Below are 23,192 nucleotides of genomic sequence, written 5' to 3'. Positions count from 1 at the left end.
TTGAGAGAGTGTGAGAAAGGACGAACGTAGCATGAATCACATCGCCATGGAGCGAGATAAGGGAGATTGTGAGTGAGAAAGGGAGATCTTGAAAAAATAAATTGATCGTTTGGTAGTTAAATATAAGAACTTTAGATGGTAATTCAGTCGCATAACGTCTTGTACTACAGTAAGCACAGATCTTTTATATTTATTTGACATTGTCATTAGTATCTATTTAAATTAGCACAGAGTTAAATTTATAAATTAAAATTTTGTGATAAATTTGTAAATCATCCTATACTAAGCAGTTGTTCAAAGTAATATATTTGTTATCTTTTTGTTAATTTACAATTTATTAAGTTATTCGTGTGTAGGAGATAGCACACAGACCTTGGTGAACTCCAGTGTTCATAAGTTTCGGATTCCAGCAATAACCGTCGCCAACGACCTGTATGCTGCGCCCAGTGAGGAGGCTGGTGGTCCACTTGCATAATCTTTCGGGATGTCCAATAAATGGATATCCGGATGGATGGCCTCCGCTATATCCAGGCTAACTGTCAGTCCTTCTTCCTTAATTACCGAATACCAGAAAATTTGCCCACCTACCAACGAAACGAAAGCCATACGTCGGTCGTTTATCAGCTGGTGTCCCTCTAGGCATACCAAGAGCTGGCGGTTAATTATGCTTTGTATCTCTCCTACTGCCCTTTTACTGAAAACCATCAGTAATCTGTCAAGGTAGGGGAGAGCTTACGATTTAAGAAGATACGACATAGGAATACATTTTTACTTGTTCTTATAAATGTGGGTTTACTTAACCTAAACTTAGCCCCAGCACGTTAAGAGCATAGTAGCAGTTATTGTTATTGTAATTAATAACAACTTATATTAAAATTTTCATAAAGTACGCATCATACACCTTTCACTCACTGCATCGTGACGTGGTAATAGAACAACAGACACAAATTGAAATGTTTTATTAAATTAAAAATAAGTAAACAATAACAAATAAATGTACGAACTTATACTTCACTACTCTCACTTTTTCTTCTGATTAAAAACTTTGCAAAGTCGTCTTTTTCCGGATTAAATGCAGACAGCTTGTCACACTGCGCTGTCGACGCCGCTTGCTGAACCAGTTCCCCGAATGACTTCACATCGTCTCTCCTGAGCTCCACCATATACTTGCGAGACTCCATCACAACTGCGGCGTCGTCCCGCAACATGGACCACACGCTCGGCCTGAGTCGTGACAACATATTGTTTCCGACGAACACTCCGTGGAACAGACCTTGGAACTGCGGCTTATGAGGGTAATGCTCCAGTGCTGAAAGGGACAGGAAATGAACTTTGCCATAATCAATTTCGATGTAAGTGTCTTTATCCTCTCTCAACACCAAGGGCGCTTCTAAGCCACTCTCTGAAATCTTAGCATCAAATTGATTCAAGGTCGCCATACCCAAATTATGCTGATTGTCTAAATTGAATTTGTTGACATCGAAAGGCATATGATTTTCCAGCTCATAGAGCAATCTCATTACGTTTCGCTCTGAAATATCTGTAGCTCGCTTGTAGTTTACTCCATGCGAAGATTTTAACATGTCACTGTCCTCGCAATCTAAGCCGTACGCTATATAGGGTGATGTCACGATGTCTCCAAGATAACCTCTATGGAGGTATCTGTCTCCACATTTATATACACCAGCAGATAAGCTAACGTTGGGGCGACACACCTCTGTCTCAAGCCACGTAAACGAAATACCGTGCTCTCTGAAGTGCTTATACTCTTGGAAGCAAATCTGACTGGCCACTTCCTTCATACGCATATGATAATCCCAATCAAATACTCCAGAGCGGTTGTCATACCTCACACCCAGCGAGTGCCTGGTCCGATGCTCCCACAATTCACATGCATTGAACTGATTTGTATTTCCTGTTGTCCAGAATCCTAAAAGATTTTCCAGGTAATCTCTTTCGCGATACTTAGTTTGATCTATGGAGACGCACGGAAGAAGGCAGCTCATGTAATCTGGATTGGTGATCATTCTCACAAGCTGTGTCGCTTTCGCAATCAGGTATCGAGACGTCGCTGGACGCAGAAGCATGTTACCGTATATCTCTAGGAAGCGCCTGGTCTTTTCCAGTAAACCACAGCGCGTCGTCCTCTCTAGAGCCAGAGATAATAGTAGAAGCTGGCGGGCTATAAGCTCGGGACATCCGTCCACCACGAACAGGTTCATATACCTTCGCTTGTGGCGATACGCTTGAGCTAACGTTGTGATGAGGTGGCGTGCGTCGCTTCCCCCTATCACCAGAAAGTTGAGCTCGAACGCGTTCTCATCTCCGAACCTGAGGTACTCTCGCTGCAAATCTAAAGCCGGGCTTAATCCCCAGAACATTTCGAACGAGTCTCTCTGAACAGGCGATATCAAAGAATGCCTAGTTACAATGTCACAACGATAAACAATATGGCAGTGAGGCGTGAAGTAGGGTGTTGCTAAGCAACCGACTATTTATAAGATACGCGGGAGGTTTCCGAAGGATAGCCAAGGATTATCGAACAACATAGATGTATAAGAAATAATAACAGAATATAAATTATATACTGTATACATTTTCAACTTACATTATAGTATAGTATGATACAAGTCACAAGTCAAGCACACGAGTTACATATTATGCACATTTTCAACACACTTGCGAGAAAAACACAAACATTTATTGCATACATTTTGAAACTATCGTAAGCAGCTAAGAACTTTTCTCTAGATTTTGCAGTAGGCTTTTGTTTGCATTATGTGCTGCATTTAGTATTTCTGGCGGGATTAAATCTATTAATTGTTCATCTTCTAAAACTAAAACGTGTCATTTTTATAATTATGTACCACAGAGCAACAAATGCGATACAAACAATGAAAAATATGGGAAATGGCGCGTAAGTTTTTTTTGCCTGGGATATTGTCTTGACGAGCTCTATAAAATGCAAAAACTCATTCCAGCTGTTCTAATTTCGAAGTTATGACGTGTGCGTAAAGTTGATAATTATAATTTTGCGACTTTTGGTTCTATTGAAATCATTAAATCACATTGTAAACTTTTAAGAAATAATAATAGAGAAATAATGTACATTTACTTTTTACAAAACTCGTTTAAGTGATTAAGTGTTTTTTTAATGACTTGCGATAATCACTTTAAAGCAATCCTTGGTTAAAATTCATTAACTGCGCTTAATTATTTATTAAAAACAACAATGTTGTAATAAGACTAAACAATTTTAATGGATTCTATCAAATCAAGTGATGGCAATCATATTAAATTTAGTTTGTCAAAAAATGTTTCCTGTTTTTGTAAGCTTGTTCATTGCTCTAATGATAAAATAGTAAAATCATTTTTATATCGCTTATAAGTATAACTTATGATAATTATATAACTTATGATGGAATTCATTGTCCCTCTATTATTATTTAGTGAATTTTGTTTACTATAGACCAATACATAAATATTGGTGTAATAGCTCGGAAGGGAAACGCGGGCTGGGATAAGTGCACCGGGGGATGACACGCGGGGTGGGCCGCTTTAACTGACCGACTCGCTCGGTAGTCGGTCACTTAATTTATCTAAACTAAATTAATCGCTCAATTAAGTTGTAGCAGATAGCTGAACCTAGGTATATGAATTAGCAAGGAACGAATTGGCGAAAATTTGAATCATTTACACATGCAAAAGGTGTGCACGCGCTTGATGCCAAAAATACTCACACCGTCGAACAAGCAGCGTCGAGTACAACTTCGCAGGATTTTCTGGACCTTTAGTTTTCGTTAAGTAAATATTTTTTTGATATTTGATTTTTAGTCAATTCTTATAGAAAATTTAGACTATAATGGTATTCACTATCAGATCTGTACCAAACTTCAATGGGACCACACGGGAAGTACCTCCTTTCAAATGAGAAGAAGAAAGAATTCTCAAAATCGGTTCACCCAGTCAAAAGTTTTGACAAACATAAAAAAAATACCGACGAATTGAGAACCTTGTCCTTTTTTTATATCGGTTAATAATTTCAAAAGTCTCTGTGTCTCGAGGATATTGATATAGCCTATTTTGTCTTTTATGAAATTTAAGTTTTTCTTCGGACTTTTATCCTTTTCCAAGTAGGATATGATTCATTTTTAGGTTTGTTTATGTAATGGTAGAATAGCAATGATCTCCAATTTGATCTACTGTTTCGCTTCTTTCCCAAATTTTGGCCATTATAATTATATAAGTATGTGGATCTGATCTAAAATTCGTTTCGCTCCCTCGGAAACATTATATTTCGGGATGTGTGCAAAATTTTATGATGATTGGTTGAGAATAAGTTCGGCGTGAATAAAAAAATTAGGAAAACGGTTGACCCTAAAGGCACTGCAACTTCCCGATAGTTCCATACCTAAACGCTCAAATTGTACGATAAATTTAAGCTATTCGAGCTCAAAATGAATTTTCAAACGGCTATAACTTTTGAATGACTGTACCGATTTTCGCGCGGCAGATTTTTGTGCCTCATAAGTCTTTGAGTTATAATTGATTTAACTCGGAATTTCGAAGAATTCCTAATAAGAACTTTTACTCTCTTATTTATTTTTCTTTCGTCACCGATACGAACGAATCGACTGATTTATCCAGTTTCGTGGCGATCGACGTGGGTTTTTGATGTTAAGAGCTGATTATATATTTTATGGAATCGATCGGTAGAGCCGTTTAAAAGTTATTTCAAAAAACCACATATGAAAAAATATTTTTGAGCCTCCAGAAAATCTGGTTTGAATTGCTCCGAATTATATTCAAAGTCTAATTTTTGATCAAGCCCTTTCGAATGACGTCAACCGCGATGAAATCGGTCTAGCCGTTCAAAATTTATAAGAGGATTACATACATCCATGCATACACACACACACATACATACATACATACATTCAAAAGTACGAACACCATCGCGGGAATAGTCAGGGAAGCTTCCTAGAACCTTAAAACGTCGAGATATGATTAGATCTCGATTTTCGAAAAGCGGGGTAAAATCAATAACTTCCCGAATTTGTGAAAATTTTCAATTTTCTAAGCGGTTTGTTAAAAAAATCACATTCATACATATAAGGAGATATTTTATAGTCATAGCCAATAATAAACAATGCAAGTAAAGCAATCTACTAACATTTTAGAGATTTGTCTGAACAATTGAACCAAGAACATTTCAATGAAAAAAAATCCTTAAGCCAAAAAGCACAAAAAAAGAAATGAAAATATATTTATTTCATAATATTTTTATTATTTCTCTTAGTACTAATATCTTCATACCGATACAATCATTTGGCTTACAACGCGACAATGTAACTGTCATATTAAAGCGAAAGTTACGTCTTACAAATATATTTTGTAGTTACATGGGCAGGTAAGTAAATAAATTATTTATTTACTTACCAGATTCACAGAATATTACATATAAAACCTTATATATAGCTCTCCTCTCGACATGTCAAAAAAGCAGTTTTCTCGAAACTGAAATTGATCTATTTTATTTATACCACTTACAGGTTAATATTAGTGCACTTATATCAGTGAGGTAAACAAACTTTATTTCAGAGAAAATTATTATGCTTAACATTGTGAATAACATTAAAATTAATACCTTTTGGACGTCCATGTTTGGATAGGTGTATGGCAGAGAAATTGGTCGAAAAAATTATCGTATCGGAATCATTTTGGCTTGTGGTGCTGCGACAAATTTATAGGTTGATATTCTCGCAAGGAACATGGCAATGTTCAAAAGACGCCATGGTTCACAATAAATCCTCAAATGTTTCGCCATGTCTAAGCTTGGAGACACTGACAGTCTCTCTCTGACGAGTCTCAAATATTCACTGTCACAACGCTCATTTTCTGCAAAGAGGATGTAAATACTGCGTAATAACAGGCGGGACTGCCTCAGCAAAAAATTAATTTTTAGTTCAGTATGAAACGTGCAGTGATTAACATAAGTTTGAAATAGTAGTTATTACAGTATCGCGATTGGCGACGAAGTATAATCCGGCCAAGTTTGAAGGCGAACAGCTGCTTAAAACGTTGTGGATTTTGTCTATCTCCGTTTTCATACAAGATTTTAGCCGTCATCTGTCAATCTATCAATGACTGCACGTTTCATACAATCGAGAGATTCGCTTTTTTCTTAGAGCTAGGCTGATTTTCTGTAGAGTCGTACTTGACCACTCGGCCGTCACTCCAGGTTTATCTGGCAGTTCTGTAATGCTAACGGGAACGGATTACTGAGCTCAACTTTTTAAACCAAATTAATGTAAATATACTTGCCCGCCCTGCATCTAAGGATGCCATAAGTCTGTTTGAATCCATAAGCCTTATTTGTTGAACACTATAGATATAACTTGCTTTTCGTTTTATTAACTTTTTTCTTTAGTTTGTTAAGTTAAGAATTTTGTCTTTTAAATGTACTTAGATTATAATGGGGCTGTCATGTACATACGTATAAAAGCCCCTCAAACAAAAAAGAAAAAAGAAATCCAAATTAATCCAGTGAAAGCTGAGTTAGAGACACTAGAGATGTCCTCTTTTACACAAACGTATGTGCAGGCAGTGCTCTTCATAATTATCTCCAACCTATTTCATTTTTATTATATTTAAATATATTATATACGTTATGATACATAATATTTTCTTTGATTTTTACATTAGATTTTTGCGTAAAAGTTTCATTTTTATTTAAGTTAACCCGACGTTTCAAGATCTTTCCAGATGTCGTTTTCAGGGGGACATAAAATAAAAATGTAACTTTTACGCAAAAGTCTTCTGTAAAAACACATTTACAATTACGCTCGATTTAATCTTTTAAAAGTGATTTATTTAAAAGATAGGAAATATTTTATATATAATTATTGTTTTGAAAATTATTCAATTATTATGGTATCAAGAATATTAGATTGATATTTAATAATAACAGCTACTTTAGTTCGTCAATGGTGTCACCACGTGTGGTAGGGGTGACAGAATAAGTGGAAGTCATCATTTGCAGTTTAAATAAATATACAATATTATAGGTAATTTAATAAAATTAACATCATTTAAATTATAATAATACTTTCACTCACAGCTTTATTCTATATGTAAATTTATGTTTTGACTGATCACGTGATCAAAGTACTGCGAGTACCTTACCTCGAAAACGCCAGTGATCACAGTAGAATATGGCGGCGATTTATGTCGTCTTATATTTCGCTAGGGTTCTGCTGCAGTATACAGGCAGTCCATAACGGAACGAATTTTTCTACAGTGATAGCACTGTGCAGTGCTCGCAGTGCATATCGGAACATACCCAATATTCCACATTCAACTGAAGTTTGTCAACGAGGTCAACTAGACGTTGTCTCGTGTAGGTAATCGTTGTACCGATTAATTAATCTATATATATAAAAATTAATTGCTGTTCGTTAGTCTCGCTAAAACTCGAAAACGGCCGAACCGATTTGGCTAATTTTGGTCTTGAATTCATTCATTCATGGACGTCCAGAGAAGGTTTAAAAGGTTAATAAATATGAAAATGCTCGGAATTAAATAAAAATAACAAAAATTTTGTTTTTCCTTTGAAGTGATGTTATACATAATTTCTATGAGAGAATTTATTGACGCACGGTTTGACAGTTCTGCTGTGAAACAATTTCATTACGACAGCAGGGTGCATATTTTACAAAGTAATTCTTGATGTTATGATATATTATTGACAAATTCATAAAAAACATTATATTATTTATTATATACAGAACAATGTCTGTCGGGTCAGCTAGTTATTAATAATAAATCACTTTTCAAAGATGCTTAACTTATATATTTGTATTGTAAGGAGATACAATGAACATAAAACAACACACAGATTGATTATCTAGCCCAGAGCGCCGTCTACATTACTGTTGTTCATCAACGTTCACAATAACATGACTCGGATTATTTATATATTGCACGCTAAAATTAAGGATTGGTCTCCGATGCGCTCAAACTAGATACCGCACTACCTAAGAACAATAGCTTTTTTGTAACGGCTACTTTATATTGGGTGCGTGGCATCTAGATACTCAATGGCATCTTTCAAATGTAACTTAAATACGCTTCGTGTTATTTTAATTGAAATTAATAAAATACAAAATACTTACTGATGATATGTGATCCCAGTATCTTTCTTATTTCTGGTAGTATTATATTACAAAGTTGTACCACGCAACCCGGCATTTTAGTTACAATTATTAGCAAAGTTTAACAGGACATGTGGCATTGTTCGAGACTGGCTCGAGAACGCCCACTTGGGCGTAGTATAATAACTTGCCAATTGCCTAATTAGTTACCAAACTTTGCGACTATGCCTGTGGTATCTAGTTGGAGCGCAGCGGAGACCAATCCTTAATCTATAATTGCACGCCTCATAAGCGAAGCGTTAGGGTAGTGCTCTGACATGTCAAGTGCACTTATATCAAGTCAAATACCAAATCTTCTGGACGTCCATGTTTGGATAGGTGTATGGCAGAGAAATTGGTCGAAAAAATTATCGTATCGGAATCATTTTGGCTTGTGGTGCTGCTACAAATTTATAGGTTGATATTCTCGCAAGGAACATGACAATGTTCAAAAGACGCCATGGTTCACAATAAATCCTCAAATGTTTCGCCATGTCTCAGCTTGGAGACACTGACAGTCTCTCTCTGACTAGTCTCAAATATTTAGTGTCACAACGCTCATTTTCTGCAAAGAGGATGTAAATACTACGTAATTAGAAGCGGGACTGCCTGAGTAAAAATTGAAATTTAGTTTAGTATGAAACGTGATTGACATAAATTTCAAATAGTAGTAATTACAGTATCGCGATTGGCGAGTAAGTATAATCCGGCTAAGTTTGAAAGTGAACAGTTGCTTAACGGCCGTTCCCAGTATTCAGTCTATCTCTAACTTGAGCGAAAAATCGTAACTATCGTTGACTTTTCTCTCCCAATAAATTTATCGACGATAACTCACCTTATAGCTTAAACTAAGCGACGTATAGGTTACCAGCGATATAAAGTTTGTATGGAAATTGCATTTCACGCGTCCCAATATAAGGCGATAAGAATGACTTATCGAGTACATTGGGACAGCTTCAGATTATTGACAGCTAATTTCTGACAGTAGAAGGTAGTAATTTATCTCTATCTGTAGATAGTATATTGGGAACGACGGTAAAACGTAGTGGATTTCGGCGATCTCCATTTCTTTCAAGATTTTAGCCGTCATCTGTCAAACTGTCAATGACTGCACGTTTCATACAATCGAGATTTTCACTTTTTTCTTAGAGCTAGGCTGATTTTCTGTAGAGTCGTACTTGACCACTCGGCCGTCACTCCAGGTTTATCTGGCAGTTCTGTAATGCTAACGGGAACGGATTACTGAGCTCAACTTTTTAAACCAAATTAATGTAAATATACTTGCCCGCCCTGCATCTAAGGATGCCATAAGTCTGTTTGAATCCATAAGTCTTATTTGTTGAACACTATAGATATAACTTGCTTTTCGTTTCATTAGCTTTTTTTTTTTAGTTTGTTAAGTTAAGAATTTTGTTTTTCTTTTGTCTTTTAAATGTAGTTAGGTTATAATGGGGCTGACATGTACATACGTATAAAAACCCCTCAATCAAAAAAGAAAAAAAAATCCAAATTAATCCAGTGAAAGTTGAGTTAGAGACACTAGAGATGTCCTCTTTTACACAAACGGATGTGCAGGCAGTGCTCTTCATAATTATCTCCAACCTATTTCATTTTTATTATATTTAAATATATTATATACGTTATAATACATAATATTTTCTTTGATTTTTACATTAGATTTTTGCGTAAAAGTTTCATTTTTATTTAAGTTAACCCGACGTTTCAAGATCTCTCCAGATGTCGTTTTCAGGGGGACATAAAATAAAAATGTAACTTTTACGCAAAAATCTTATGTAAAAACACATTTACAATTACGCTCGATTTAATCTTTTAAAAGTGATTTATTTAAAAGATAGGAAATATTTTATATATAATTATTGTTTTGAAAATTATTCAATTATTATGGTATCAAGAATATTAATTAGATTGATATTTAATAATAATAGCTACTTTAGTTCGTCAATGGTGTCACCACGTGTGGTAGGGGTGTTCCACGATTATTTTTTCGGTATATTGATTTAAGCCAGAATAAGTGGAAGTCATCATTTGCAGATTAAATAAATATACAATATTATAGGTAATTTAATAAAATTAACGTCATTTAAATTATAATAATACTTTCACTCGCAGCTTTATTCTATATGTAAATAAATATAAATAATATATCCGTCCGCAAGAAGTGTTCTGGGTAACATTGCAAATGTGCAAACGATCTTTCAGCGCCTCCGACCGTAATTAAAACTTTATAAATATATTTCTCCATTTCAGCTTCAAATCTACTCTTATGTTTTTCTATATTATTATTGTTGTACTTATCATACAATTTATATTATTGAAAATTTAATTAAGTTTTCTGACTTTCATGTTTCAAGATCATATTTGGTTTTCGATTCTCATTTTCAAATGTTAATTTATAACTAAGTAATGACAATTATTCAGACTCTTCGGCATAATAAAAATATTTTCTGATATCAATAAATACTTAAAATTAATCAACTGAACACTTACGTAATGAAAAGGACTAGAAATGCTAATCTACATTGAAACTTGAAAACGCAATGTTATATTTGGAAGAATTCGAAGGTCCCCGGGGAAACACCGGCGCGGGCGGCGAGTCCCGTCCTCTCCGTCAGGAGAACCGCGAATCGTCGGGCGTCGACAGCGACTTGGGCTTCGATACTTTCGATTCAGTGGAATTATTCGTGTTTGGCCGCCAATTTGTACTTCGATTGGAAAATGTCGACGAAGTTACTGGCACTTTTCGTGTCTGTTTTATCTTTAACTTATTGAGCCACAAATCACGCGTTTTCTTATTACATAGGACGAAAAATAAAAATAGTATAAAGCCCTGGTACGACGCCGTCAACGTAAACAGATAGGCGCCCACCAACGTCTGCGCGAACAAGCCGAACACCCAGGGAAGGCCGAACAGGAACACCAGCAGGCAGCTGACGGATGCGCATCGCATGGCCTCTTTTGAGTCTCCGTGCCTCTGTATCCTTCGGGACGCAAACACGGAACGCACTATTAAGGAAAATAGCGTCCAGTTCACCACGACTATGACGCAGATTGGCGCGTACACCGTCACCCAGAGACTGACGCCCGTGGGATAGCAGAACGAGCCGCTCGGCGTCTTTTCTTCAAAGCGCCCCGCGTACGAGTGCGGGGCGACAGAGAGAAGAATGCCGACCACGGCACAGGGCGCGCCCCAAGAGAAGGCCGAGGCGCGCAGCAGGCGGTGCGTAGCGTCCCGCGAAAACACCAGCACCAGGCGGCGGTAGGATAGCGTGGCTGCCACCAGCATCCAACAGAACGACGCCAGCACGGAGTAATGCAGAGCCACGCCTACCAACATGCACGCGGTGTTGTACTCCTCGAACTGGGCGAAAACGACTATCAGGAATGTCAGCGCTAACAGAAGGATAGCCATACAGAGCTGAAGCCACACTTTATTGCTGTACTCTCTCCTCCAGGACCTGAACAGGGCGGCCGTGACGCCGACCAGGCTGAGCCCAAGAATAGAGAGACAGCAGCCCACGACTGTCATAATTTCTAAAGCACTCTCGTGTTGTTCGGAAAAAACTGATCTGGGAACGAGGATCTCCGCAAAATGCGTCATGTGTGTGCAGCGGCAGGTGTCTAAGGTTCCGGGTTGAGTGGACTTAATAAAGGTGCAGCCCTCCTGGGACCAGAAGCCCGTGTTGTCCTCCAAGAACTCCCAGTAGCCACACGTTCGACTGGTGTTCCGCGTCACATTCGCGGACAGCGGGCTGAGGTGGATATCTATAACCTGAAACCCAGACATGAGAAGCTCAGCAAAATTTTAATTTCAAATAAATCTCGACTATTAAGACGGTTTAGAAGAAAAAGAAAGAATATTTCATCTCTCCATCTCTCCATTTGTCAAGACAAGGTGTCATTAATCCAGACCCAAAGAACTTATCAAGTTTATCTAATGAGTCTATAGTCATTGTAAAAGTTTAGTAAAATCAGGTCACCACAAAAATTTCTTTTAACCATTCTATTATATTTATACATCGCCCAATAAAAGACTTACTAACTGGACTTAACCCACTAGTAACAAGAAGATGTCAACATTATCTTTTTTCCTCGTTTCATCTTTATGAATACTTCGAGCAAATTCGCTAAAATGCCTTAATGAATAAAGAACAATATCAAGAATATATTGACAAGCAACAGTAAAATGTTTATTTCTTTAAATTTTTCTCTGAATGATTCTATTCCTAGGGTTATAAATAACGCGAACAGCCCGCTTCTTCTTCTTCAGCGCAAAGATGGTGTTAATATCGGCTGAATTGCCCCATATCAATATAACACAGTACATAATACTATGAAAATAATTAAAGTAGTCGCGCCGTATCTATGTCAGTTAATTGTCTGATCTTTTTAATCGCGTATGGGTCCCATTCTAATTTGAAATCGACAGTAATGCCAAGAAATACAGCAGATTCCACTGGTTTCATCACCTCTCCGTTTAACAAAACACTCACATCTACATTTTTGACATTTAGCAAGACTAACTTAAATGTTATATAATATATATCGTTTTCTTGCTATTTAACATTAGGTTATTAGCACTAACGGCCGTTCCCAATATTCAGTCTATCTCCGGTTGTGGCCTCTTTGAGATAAAAATCGTAACTATCGTTGACTTTTCTGTCCCAATAAACTTATCGACGGTTACTCATCTTATCGTACACGCCGTCTGTCAATGGGAGGACGTATAGCTTACCAGCGATAGAAGTTTGTATGGAAATTGCAATTCACGCGACCCAATACAAGGCGATAAGAATGACTAAGGCATAAAAGGCATTTATTTTCTCAAAATTTATTCCTTTAAAATTCTTTTTGATGTCATTTCAACTATCGGGTATATTGGGACAGCTCAGATTATTGACAGCTAATTACTGACAGTAGAAGACAGTAATTTACCTCTATCTGTAGGTAGTATATTGGGAACGGCCGTAAACCAGTACAAGATGTCAGATAGATCATCGTTTACTTCGTCATACATAACTTGGTTTCTTCTCACTTTGACATACCTCTCCGTGCTGGAAGTGCGTGAGGTTGTCCACCTTGACGCTCAGCACACGGCTGTTGACGGCTTGCGTGCCATTGTCGCGGAAGGCGCGGTCAGTGCGGAACACCACGAAGCTGACACGATGTGCCGTCTCAGACACTGACGCAGGCAGAACCACTACAGCCTCATTATTGTCTGACTCCAGCATAGTGCTGTTCAAATCATCTGAAATTTTAATAAATGAAGTAAAAATATTGAAGAGTATAAGAGGAGTAAGAGAGGTCTAACCTACGTCACGAAATTTAATTAATCTAAAGGGGTATTTTTGCAATCGAGCATGTTGAAAAATGACTTCAATCATCATCATCAGCTGGAAGAAGTCCACTACTGGACAAAGGCCTCCCCCAAAGATTTACATGACGATCGGTCCTGCGCTGCCCTCATCCAACGTATTCCTGTGGGGGGCCTACAAACACTGCCTCTTCCGGTACGTGGTCGCCATTCGAAGACCTTACTGCCCTAACGGCCATCTGTCCTTCGAACAATGTCCCTGCCCACTGCCACTTCAGTTTCGCAATCATTTGGACTATATCGGTAAATTTGGTTCTCCTACGGATCTCCTCAGGCTTCAATATTCATTTAGAATTGTATTTTGGTTAATAATACAACATAACCAAAGTAATCTATATGAAATTGACAAAGTGAAGACCGCTTACCGCTGATGAGTCCGAACGCATCGTCAGTGAAAATGTCCGTGTCCCGCGCGGCAATGCGTAGCCCCCGCACGCGGTGGTCGGGCCCCGCGGCTGCCATTACCAGCGCTATGTTCCCTCGCACGGCGCTGGCCACGCCCGCATCCTCCAGCTGCACAGTGGCCCCCAGCTGATCCAACAGGTGTAGCAGCCGCCCCGGGATCTCCAAGTCGTCGCGCTCTTCCAACACCTCATCCACCTGAACCACATATTCGAAACTAATTTAATGTTTTGCAGGGGTTTACGTCTTAGTTACATTAAAGGCATAAAAGGCATTTATTTTCTTAAAATCTTTTAGAATTCTTCTTGATATACCATCTAACACTACCGCCGCTTCGGAAACAAATGGCGCTCGGAGAGAGAAAAGCGGTGCTCACAGCATTCTTTTTTTCGCTTTTTTAAAGTTAAATTACTAAGTTAAATAAACAATATTGTACTGTCATTGCTATTGCTATAAAATAATAATAATCCTGGCCTGGAACTAGGCTGTCCAATATTCAGCTGTGGAGAAGTAGGATTTACGACACAGCCATTTTTTAATAAAACATTTAAATTTATTTATAGATAATGCCTGAACAGTGACTGGGACTTTATTATAAAAGTGTTACATCTACCCTTCAAGCTACTATGTTAAAGCAGTTGGACGGCTTGCCATTGACCGTAATTTCATACACCACCAGAGTCAAGCATTACCTAGATTTTTAGCATTACGTTAATTCTCACTTTGAGATTATGCGTATATATATGCATACATAATCTCAAAGGCGACTGTAAGACGTAGCTTGTCACGCATACTAAACTAATTCTGGTCTGTTTTTATCTTTTTTTTTTATGGAATAGGAGGACAAACGAGCGTACGTGTCACCTGTTGTTAAGTGATCACCGCCGCCCACAATCTCTTGCAACACCAGAGGATTCACAGGAGCGTTGCCGGCCTTTAAGGAAGGAGTATGCGCTTTTTTTGAAGGTACCTATGTCGTATCGTCGCGGAAACACCGCATAAGGAAGCTCATTCCACAGCTTTGTAATAAGTGGAAGAAAGCTCCTTGAAAACCGCACTGTGGAGGACCGCCACACATCCAGATGGTGGGGATGATATCCTAACTTATGGCATGTCGTGCGAAGGTGGAATTGGACGTGTGACAAGAAACTCTATTTAGACATATTTTAACTAAGATATTCTTGATAGGACCGTCATGATTGTCAAAAAGTTTTAATAAGCACCGGTCCCTCATATACGGGAATGCCCACAGCATAATTCAATCTGGTGACTCCATTGCATGAGTGAACTTCCGGGCGATCTAGTGACTTCCACTTTACCCTGGACGACAATTCGTTATATGAACTGGCTCCTTCGCCTTAAAACTTGTCCAAAGAATAGAAGTATGGCATGTTTGATTGTTTGATGTCTAGTTCCTAAAGTATCAAAAATTTTGGCCTTGCCAGCAAGACTGCTTCTTGTCACAAGGAACAAACTACTAAAGCTTGGCTCCTTAGCTGAAGACTGGCCCAGGGGGGGTGCAACTTCCCTACATTGGCACATGATAAAAATTTGCATTGAAAGTGCTACCTTCTGTTCTATTAGGTACGCTGCAAATTCATTACTATGGCGATCATTTTACATACATCATACATGGATAGATGGAGCTAGTGATAGTAAAAAACTTACTTAAGTTATTTATTAAAACAAGACTTGACTATCGTGTGGTAATTAAATTAATATAAAATACTACCAAAAACACAGATCACTTAAAATCGTTTTGAGTTTTGAGTTTAAGGATTTCCATCCACACATAAAGAACAAATTACAATATTAATCAATGTCGCAATATGCAATCAAAATCAATACGGTCTACAACAATAGATAAAGTATAAATATAATGAGCGCCATCTAGCGACGATAGTCGGTACACTGCGGGCGTAAAATATTTTTACTAAAAATAACGCAGCGCCGTCTCTTAGCCCGGGTTTGATTTTACATAATAAAAACATCAGTGCGACATCTATCTCTGATATACGAGTATAGTGTATTATCTATGGACTGGCCCTCTTTTAGAAAAGAAAGAAAGAAAGAAAAAAACATTTATTTTAACACTCACACAAATCACAAAAAGAAGAAACTTAAAAATATATACAAATATAAAAAGGTGTGGTGTTTAAAAAGGAGCCACTCAGCTTGTGTTTCAACACAAGTGTGCTGCAACGCTGATTTTCTGTGACCCCGCGTGACACATGAACTTCAAGGGCGACACCTCGCCTGAATTAAAGTATAACTAATAATAATAATAATTAACTTTTTACTTATAACAATTAACTACTTAACTAAACTTAAAAACAATTAACTACTAAACTAAACTTAAAAACAAGAACAAGCATAAAAAGTAATTATAATAAAAAATTCCTAACAATGACAAATAATAAGATCAAACAAAACAAAAAGCTCCTAGCCTCTTTGAACGCAACTAATGCTGGAATACTGATTTTGATATTCATGTAATAGAAAATTTTTCATTTTTAATTTGAGGGAATAAACAGATAATGAGGCTTTGAAAGGTGGCGGTATATTGTTCCAGCACTTAGTTGCGTTATAACTAAAACTACCTTTGAAGGCCCCACCTCTCAACCCTTTGGACCACAATTTATGATCAGATTCAGAAGACATGGTGTACTCTAAACGACAGGCTGACATTGGGTCGCAGAAATCTCTCGAACAAGCAGTCTTAATTTCCCATGAAAATAGTAGCCGGAAAGTTTAAAAGCCTGGATTAAGGACAAGAAAAGAATTCCTTTAAATTTTTTGCTCAGACTTTATAAAAGTTTTTTTTTTTTTTTTCAATTTATTTAACTTAAGGTTGACATGGTTATTGTTTATTACTTATTTTCATAACATCATCTCAACCTTATACTTATCTATCGATCAAGTCAGAAAAAGTTTAACTTTACGTTTGAGGATTCGCTAACAGCGCATTGGCTGAGAATGTTTACCTGATCGAATACGTTACTGATGTCGTCCAAGAATATGGGACCAGAGTCGTTCACCAGCGTGTACAGGTCATCCATCACTTGCTGCAGCTGCTCTTCAGGCTGAAGACGGTTAACCCAAATTAGTATTACCTTACTCTTAGGCCTCGAGATAAATCATTCATCATCAAAAAAGAGTGAAAAGAGAAAAATATACAAGAATGATATTGGTTAATAAGATAATGAATGATATTTTATAGTAGGTGGTAATAGTAAATGGTAAGTGGTAAATTTTCGGGACACCCTGATCAATGGTAAGATACGTTCTACTGTAGATATAATAAGCACTTTTAGTTTATTTGGACTATTTTAAAGAGCTTGGTCAGTGCAGATGAGTAGGTACTGCCTTGGCGAATACAACACAGATTAGTAGTAATTAATTTTATATGTACTAAGCAAAATGGGTAATATGATGCTGTTGAATGGATTCGAACAAGGAGAAAATAGAATTTATATAAATATAAATTGAACGAAATCATCGATCGAGCGATAACTTGGCCCTGTGGATCTATATAGGTATGTAACAAAACTTTCTGCTTCGCCACAACCCTAAAACTTTAGTTAACAAAATAAAGCAATAATCGAGCAAATCATCGTTGTTTATGGAACCAACCGGTATGTGAGTGGGTATGGGTGATGTGGGAGGTGGTGGCGTAGTGGGCAATTCCGTGGTAGGCAGTTCCGTGGTGGGCAGACCAGTAGGGTCAGCCGTGAGCACTTCACTGGGCGGCATCGTCACGGTGCTCACCAACGCCGGATCCGGTGTCGAGCTTGGCCCGTAAGTAGTCGTCACCTCCACCGTCGTCGACCGAGTCGTGGTCTTCTTATAATGTGGTTTCCTCTACAGGCAGGTTAGTTTTGTTAGTCACATAAATGATGTCACGGCTTTCATAACAAAAAACGATTAATTATGATGGATGAACTAGATTGATTTATCTTCTGGACACAATCATTTACTAACGGCCGTTCCCAATATACTATCTACAGATAGAAATAAATTACTACCTTCAACGGTCAGTAATTAGCTGTCAATAATCTGAAGCTGTCACAATATACCTGATAAGTCATTCTTATCGCCTTATATTGGGACGAGTGAATTGCAATTTCCATACAAACTTCTATCGCTGGTAAGTAATACGTCGTGCCATTGACAGACAGCGTGTACGGATAAAGTCGATAAGTTTAAGGGACAGAAAAGTCAACGATAGTTAGGATTTTTATCTCAAGTAAGCGATAGACTGAATATTGGGAACGGCCGTAAGTAATTACTAAATACATTTTAACATTTCAGTACACGAATTTGCTTCTATGTAGGATCAATGTTAAGGTTAGAAATGACTTCGGTCGACACAAGCTGCGAATAACTCACGGTAGATCTGTCCGTGGTAGTGATCAGCTCCTCGATGCAGTTGATGGTGGCAGTCGAAACCAACTGTACTCCTTCGTCAAAGTCTCCTACACATGTGAGGGTCACACATCCCTCCGTCTTCGATGTACCTTCATTTTTTAATCAAGCATTAAAATAAACAAAGTTAAAATAATGTTACTTGTTGGTATGTATGTAGAATCAACTTTGATGCGATCTTTGTTTGAATGCTGATGTGAATAATTTGACATATGACCTCATGGAACCCCTTGATTGGCAGTTCTTGCTGTAGTAAATTAAGAAAATTTATTAAATTAGGCGTTACTTTGCGGAAATCCATAATTATCCAAATGTTTTGAGTTTTCTTTGGTGTTATGTCTCGTGCCAGAGTTTGGCGAGTCAACATGTCCTGAGGATGCCTCGTGTAGAGGCTAAACACGTGTCGAATTGTTTTAAAGACAAATATTGGCGGAATTAACACTAAAGAAAACTCAAAACATTTGGTGGTAAATTAAAATGTTAACAATTAAAAAAATGAATACAAATTGATTAATTGAAAGGCTATAGAATTGTTTGTTCCACGGGTGTACGCGCATGGTAAATCTACTTGACCATTTACTCTAGAAACTAACCATGCAGTGCCGCTAAGGATTCTTGAAAAACCCAAAAATTCTGATTGGCACCACAATTGCGCTCGTCACCTTGAGACGACATAAGATGTTGAGTCTCATTTGCCCAGTAATTTCACTAGCTACGGTGCCGTTCATACCAATACACAGTAATGCTTTCACATTACTGCTTCACGGCAGAAATAAGCACCGTTGTGGTACCCATAATCTAGCCGGGACCCTGTGCAAGGAGCCTCCCAATGGTTAAAGTTATGACAAGTAACATGATTCACTGGTGGAACATAACGGAAATACAATAGTTCCCAGCAGGTTAATGAAACCAAATTAAGACCAACTTGATTCAAATGACGTGAACTTTGATCTGGGCGTACGGTAATTGGATGGGACTGATAGTTGTATGTATGGACAACGTTACGAGTATAACTGACGACTACCAACGTTATAAACGACCGAGAAGAAGATTATTTCAGAAGCAGGATTATAACTTGCAATAACAAAAACAATCGCCATTACACTAGAACATTATTTCATGCCTTATTTCATCTAGTGTTGATCTCTGATGATTTACGTCATAAAGATCCCCTGCATACTGCGAAAACTTGCGGATTGTCGATGGAGTTATAGTAAAAAACTTAAATTATGAATACTACCTCAAATATTATTTGATTCATATTTTATTTAAACAAATTACTTTTTTTGGAAATCTCGGGAATTTTATTTGATTAATTATTTTTATAGTAATTTCTGATAGTCAAGACTCTTTATTTGCTAGAAACATTCACAGGTTGTATGAGGTTGGTACGCCTCGACGAAACAGACATGCAAATATCTTAAAGAAATTATTGAAAGTGCCTCACTAATTAATTATTTTGAAAAAGTATGTGAATGTTAGATCATGAGAAAGATAAAGATAAACATAAGTAAATCATACGCAAAAGCTCATTGCGTATGATTTACGAATGTGTAGAGATAAGTTAAAATGAGAGAGGGGATCTTGAACGCACCCAACTCCAATGTTGTAGAATGGGATCCACGGCAGTAATACGTCGGCTTCATATAGAGTATCTCCAGGTCACGCCAGCGCCCAGGCGGGGCAGGCCTTCTCCCGGGGCTCAGCTCCAGATGCAGCACCACCGTTTGACCATCAAGATACAACCGCTTCACTTTCTTATTGTGCGCGACCGTACTTTCCTTCTTTACTTCAGGATTCAAATTCACAAATGTTTTCAGAATTTCTTCAGTATCATTTGTGTCCAGCTTTCCGTACATATCTTCATATTTATTTACCAACAAAATATACTCCGATAGAACGTCTTTCCAATCGTCACTCAGTTCGTCAATGTCGTCTAAAGTAATTTTTTTGTTATGTTTTATTTTAACTGCATATTTATTGATTATAGATTGCTTCTCTCTGATGAAGAGTACTTTGTTAGATTCTGTGGTGTGGTAGTTATAAACATCGTCGTGCGTGCACCAGTAATATCCGTCGCCTTTCGGTATCAAGACAAATGTGTTTGTGTGATCTTTTCGTTGTTTTTTAACATTGACAGGGTAATATTTTTCAGAATCTGTATAACAGTATATCTTATCTCGATCTATTGAGTCATTCACTGTTAAAGTAATTTCGTTATCTCTGAAATATCAATATAAAATAAATTATTATAAAATAAATAAAGAGTACAAAACTACACAAACAAAATCTGAAAACAAAATTTATGAACGATGCGGGACTTGAACCCGCGAGTGCTCATCCAAGTAAGCCAACCGTCGATAAATTTTGTGCGCTTTGTTCAACTCTCTGGTTGTGGCTTCGTCTACAATCTTGTTTTAAATTTTGTTTGTGTAATTAATCTCAGAAGTGAGGGTTTCACTTTAAAATATAACAAATTGTTTAGAGTACAAGTAGTGAGAGTGTTATTAAATAATATAGTAAAGAGGATCAGAAACAACAAGCAGAATATACAAATAAAACTTGAACACAAAATTTTATGAACGATGCGGGACTCAGCTAACCGTTCGATTGACGTATCTCGTCATAAAATCTTGAATGCTTTGTTCAAATCTCAGGTTGTGGCTTCATCTACAAGATCTACTTTACAGTTGATAACCTACTCAACCCCAATATTTGCATACTAGGAAATTGACTTCAGATGTCGCTCTTATAAATCTAAACAATTTGTTCTGTATTATATAAAACTAAAATATAAAACTAAAAAAAAACTAAATTTTATGAACGATACGGCACTCGAACCCACGACTTCTCGCGTTCCGTGCGAGTCCCAACTGAGCTAACCGTTCGAGTGACGTATCGTCATAAAATCTTGAATGATTTGTTCAATTCTCAGGTTGTGGCTTCATTTTTTAGATTAGCAAGAGCGACATCTCAAGTCAATTTCCTAGTACGAGTATGCAAATATTGGCGATGAGTAGATTATCAACTCTAATGTAGATCCTGTAGATCAGAGATTATCAAACTTATTTCTTTTACCGCCCCCTTTGAAAATCATTTGCTTTTCAGCGCCCCCAATTTTTTATACACTCCTAGTACAAGTATTCCTAGTTTTATACCATCATACAGAACAGAAATATAAACTAATTAGAGCATCTCTCATACGTTTTAATTTTTTTTAATTCGTATTCATGATTCTTCAAACAGGCCGTCATACAGAAACGTACATTCAGATCGTACGTTTTATATGGATCCGTAAAATCACAGATTAGTGCACAAACACCCTTATTCAAAATTTTAATTATAAGTAAGTATCTAAATGACATTACAAATCTAGTCTATATCGCCCACAAGGGGGCGATGTCGCCTACTTTGAGAAAGACTGCTGTAGATGAATGGGTTATCACTTTAAAAACATAAGAATTTGAACAAGTATAATGATAAATACTGACTCACATGTTGATCTGAATGTCCATATCGAGCTGCCTGATAGGGAGGCCGGTCTCACAAATCACGTCGTAGAAGATGTACGAGTCATTCACCAGGTACCAGTCTCTCTCTCTCACGGCGCCGTATTTGTTATCCGAGATATTGAGACTCCCTTTGAATCGCCACTCGGCAACAGGAATCTAGAATGAAAAGTATACACATTATGTAAGTTTAACACAAATTCAAATATTTTTATTCAAAATAGGACGTGACATCACTTATTGTAAGTCAAAAACTACCACCCATACCACAACTAAGACCTCATAATAATGAGCACAACAAACTCAGCGGCCTTTTTTACATCGAAAAAATATGTTTACAAAGTAATATTGTACAATTTAACTTATTATTTTATAACCATAGGGCGGTCGCTCCATTCCCAATCTATGGTATCATTAAGACAGTCATTTATGTTATAGTAACCTTTACCATACAATCGCTCTTTAACAATACTTTTGAATAACGTAATACTTTTGTTTTGAACATTTTCTGGGATCTTGTTGTAAAAGCATATACATTGTCTCACAAAAGACTTACTAACTCGACCTAGCCGAGTATTAGGCATTATAAGCTTATGTCTGTTCCTGGTGTTAACATTATGGTTATGACAGTTTCTAGCAAATTTACTTATGTGCCTATGAACATACATTAGATTATCAAGAATATATTGAGAAGCAACAGTCAAGATGTTAAACAAAAAAGCACTTGAGCCGAGTTCCTATTATTCCGACATTAGGAGTGCTTCTGTTTGTGATTATCATTATGTTTAGTTTAGTATCGGTTTATGTATTACTCAGATTGGTCGACGGACATTTTATCTTTAGCGAGCGCACCACATGTCACACAAATAGCAATGATCACCTTACACGCGTTCAACGAGCTTCACCTATGCTGTTTATAACATTTATCTACACCCATGCTTTAAATCCCCTATTAAAGATTCTTAAACAATCAGCTTATTGTAATACAACGAGTGTTGTAATGAAATTCAGTACAACATTACATCATCCAATTTCATTACAACCACTCTTTTTGATGATGTAATGCTTACTAGGACGTTAGCAGTAAGCTAACTGTTTCAGAATCTTTTATAGAGGATTTATATTGTGGTTGTAGATAAAGCCTTGTATGCAACTGTTGTTAATTAGGTATTAAACTACTCATGTGATACTATTATCACCACATAAACCTACATTCATGTTTTCATACGCCTTATTACACAACAGTTGCATAAATAACTATTACCGTAAGAA

The 23,192-nt window shown here is 37.2% G+C and overlaps 2 protein-coding genes across 2 annotated transcripts in view; both read right to left on the bottom strand.

Moving 5' to 3' along the window:
• Nucleotides 1-949: 949 nt before the first annotated feature.
• LOC126965656 (dynein axonemal assembly factor 3 homolog) lies at nt 950-2,410 on the bottom strand. Its single transcript, XM_050809364.1, has one exon. It carries the CDS (start codon nt 2,379-2,381, stop codon nt 1,005-1,007), a length of 1,377 nt encoding a protein of 458 aa, XP_050665321.1. The 5' UTR covers nt 2,382-2,410; the 3' UTR covers nt 950-1,004.
• A 4,646-nt stretch (nt 2,411-7,056) lies between these two features.
• Nucleotides 7,057-23,192, bottom strand: part of LOC126965591 (uncharacterized) — a 63,661-nt gene continuing 47,525 nt past the window's right edge. The window contains exons 4-10 of the mRNA XM_050809229.1: nt 21,907-22,079; nt 20,006-20,634; nt 18,376-18,503; nt 16,971-17,069; nt 13,950-14,184; nt 13,256-13,458; nt 7,057-11,982 (exon numbers count right to left, since the gene is read on the bottom strand). Of these exons, the coding sequence (XP_050665186.1) occupies nt 10,822-11,982; nt 13,256-13,458; nt 13,950-14,184; nt 16,971-17,069; nt 18,376-18,503; nt 20,006-20,634; nt 21,907-22,079 (2,628 nt within the window). The 3' untranslated portion in view covers nt 7,057-10,821. The remainder of the gene's footprint in view (nt 11,983-13,255; nt 13,459-13,949; nt 14,185-16,970; nt 17,070-18,375; nt 18,504-20,005; nt 20,635-21,906; nt 22,080-23,192) is intronic.

Source organism: Leptidea sinapis, chromosome 1, assembly GCF_905404315.1.
Source record: "Leptidea sinapis chromosome 1, ilLepSina1.1, whole genome shotgun sequence".
Classification (NCBI taxonomy): domain Eukaryota; kingdom Metazoa; phylum Arthropoda; class Insecta; order Lepidoptera; family Pieridae; genus Leptidea; species Leptidea sinapis.
The sequence above is the reverse complement of the archived record's forward strand: the minus strand, read 5'-3'. Positions and strand labels throughout refer to the sequence as shown.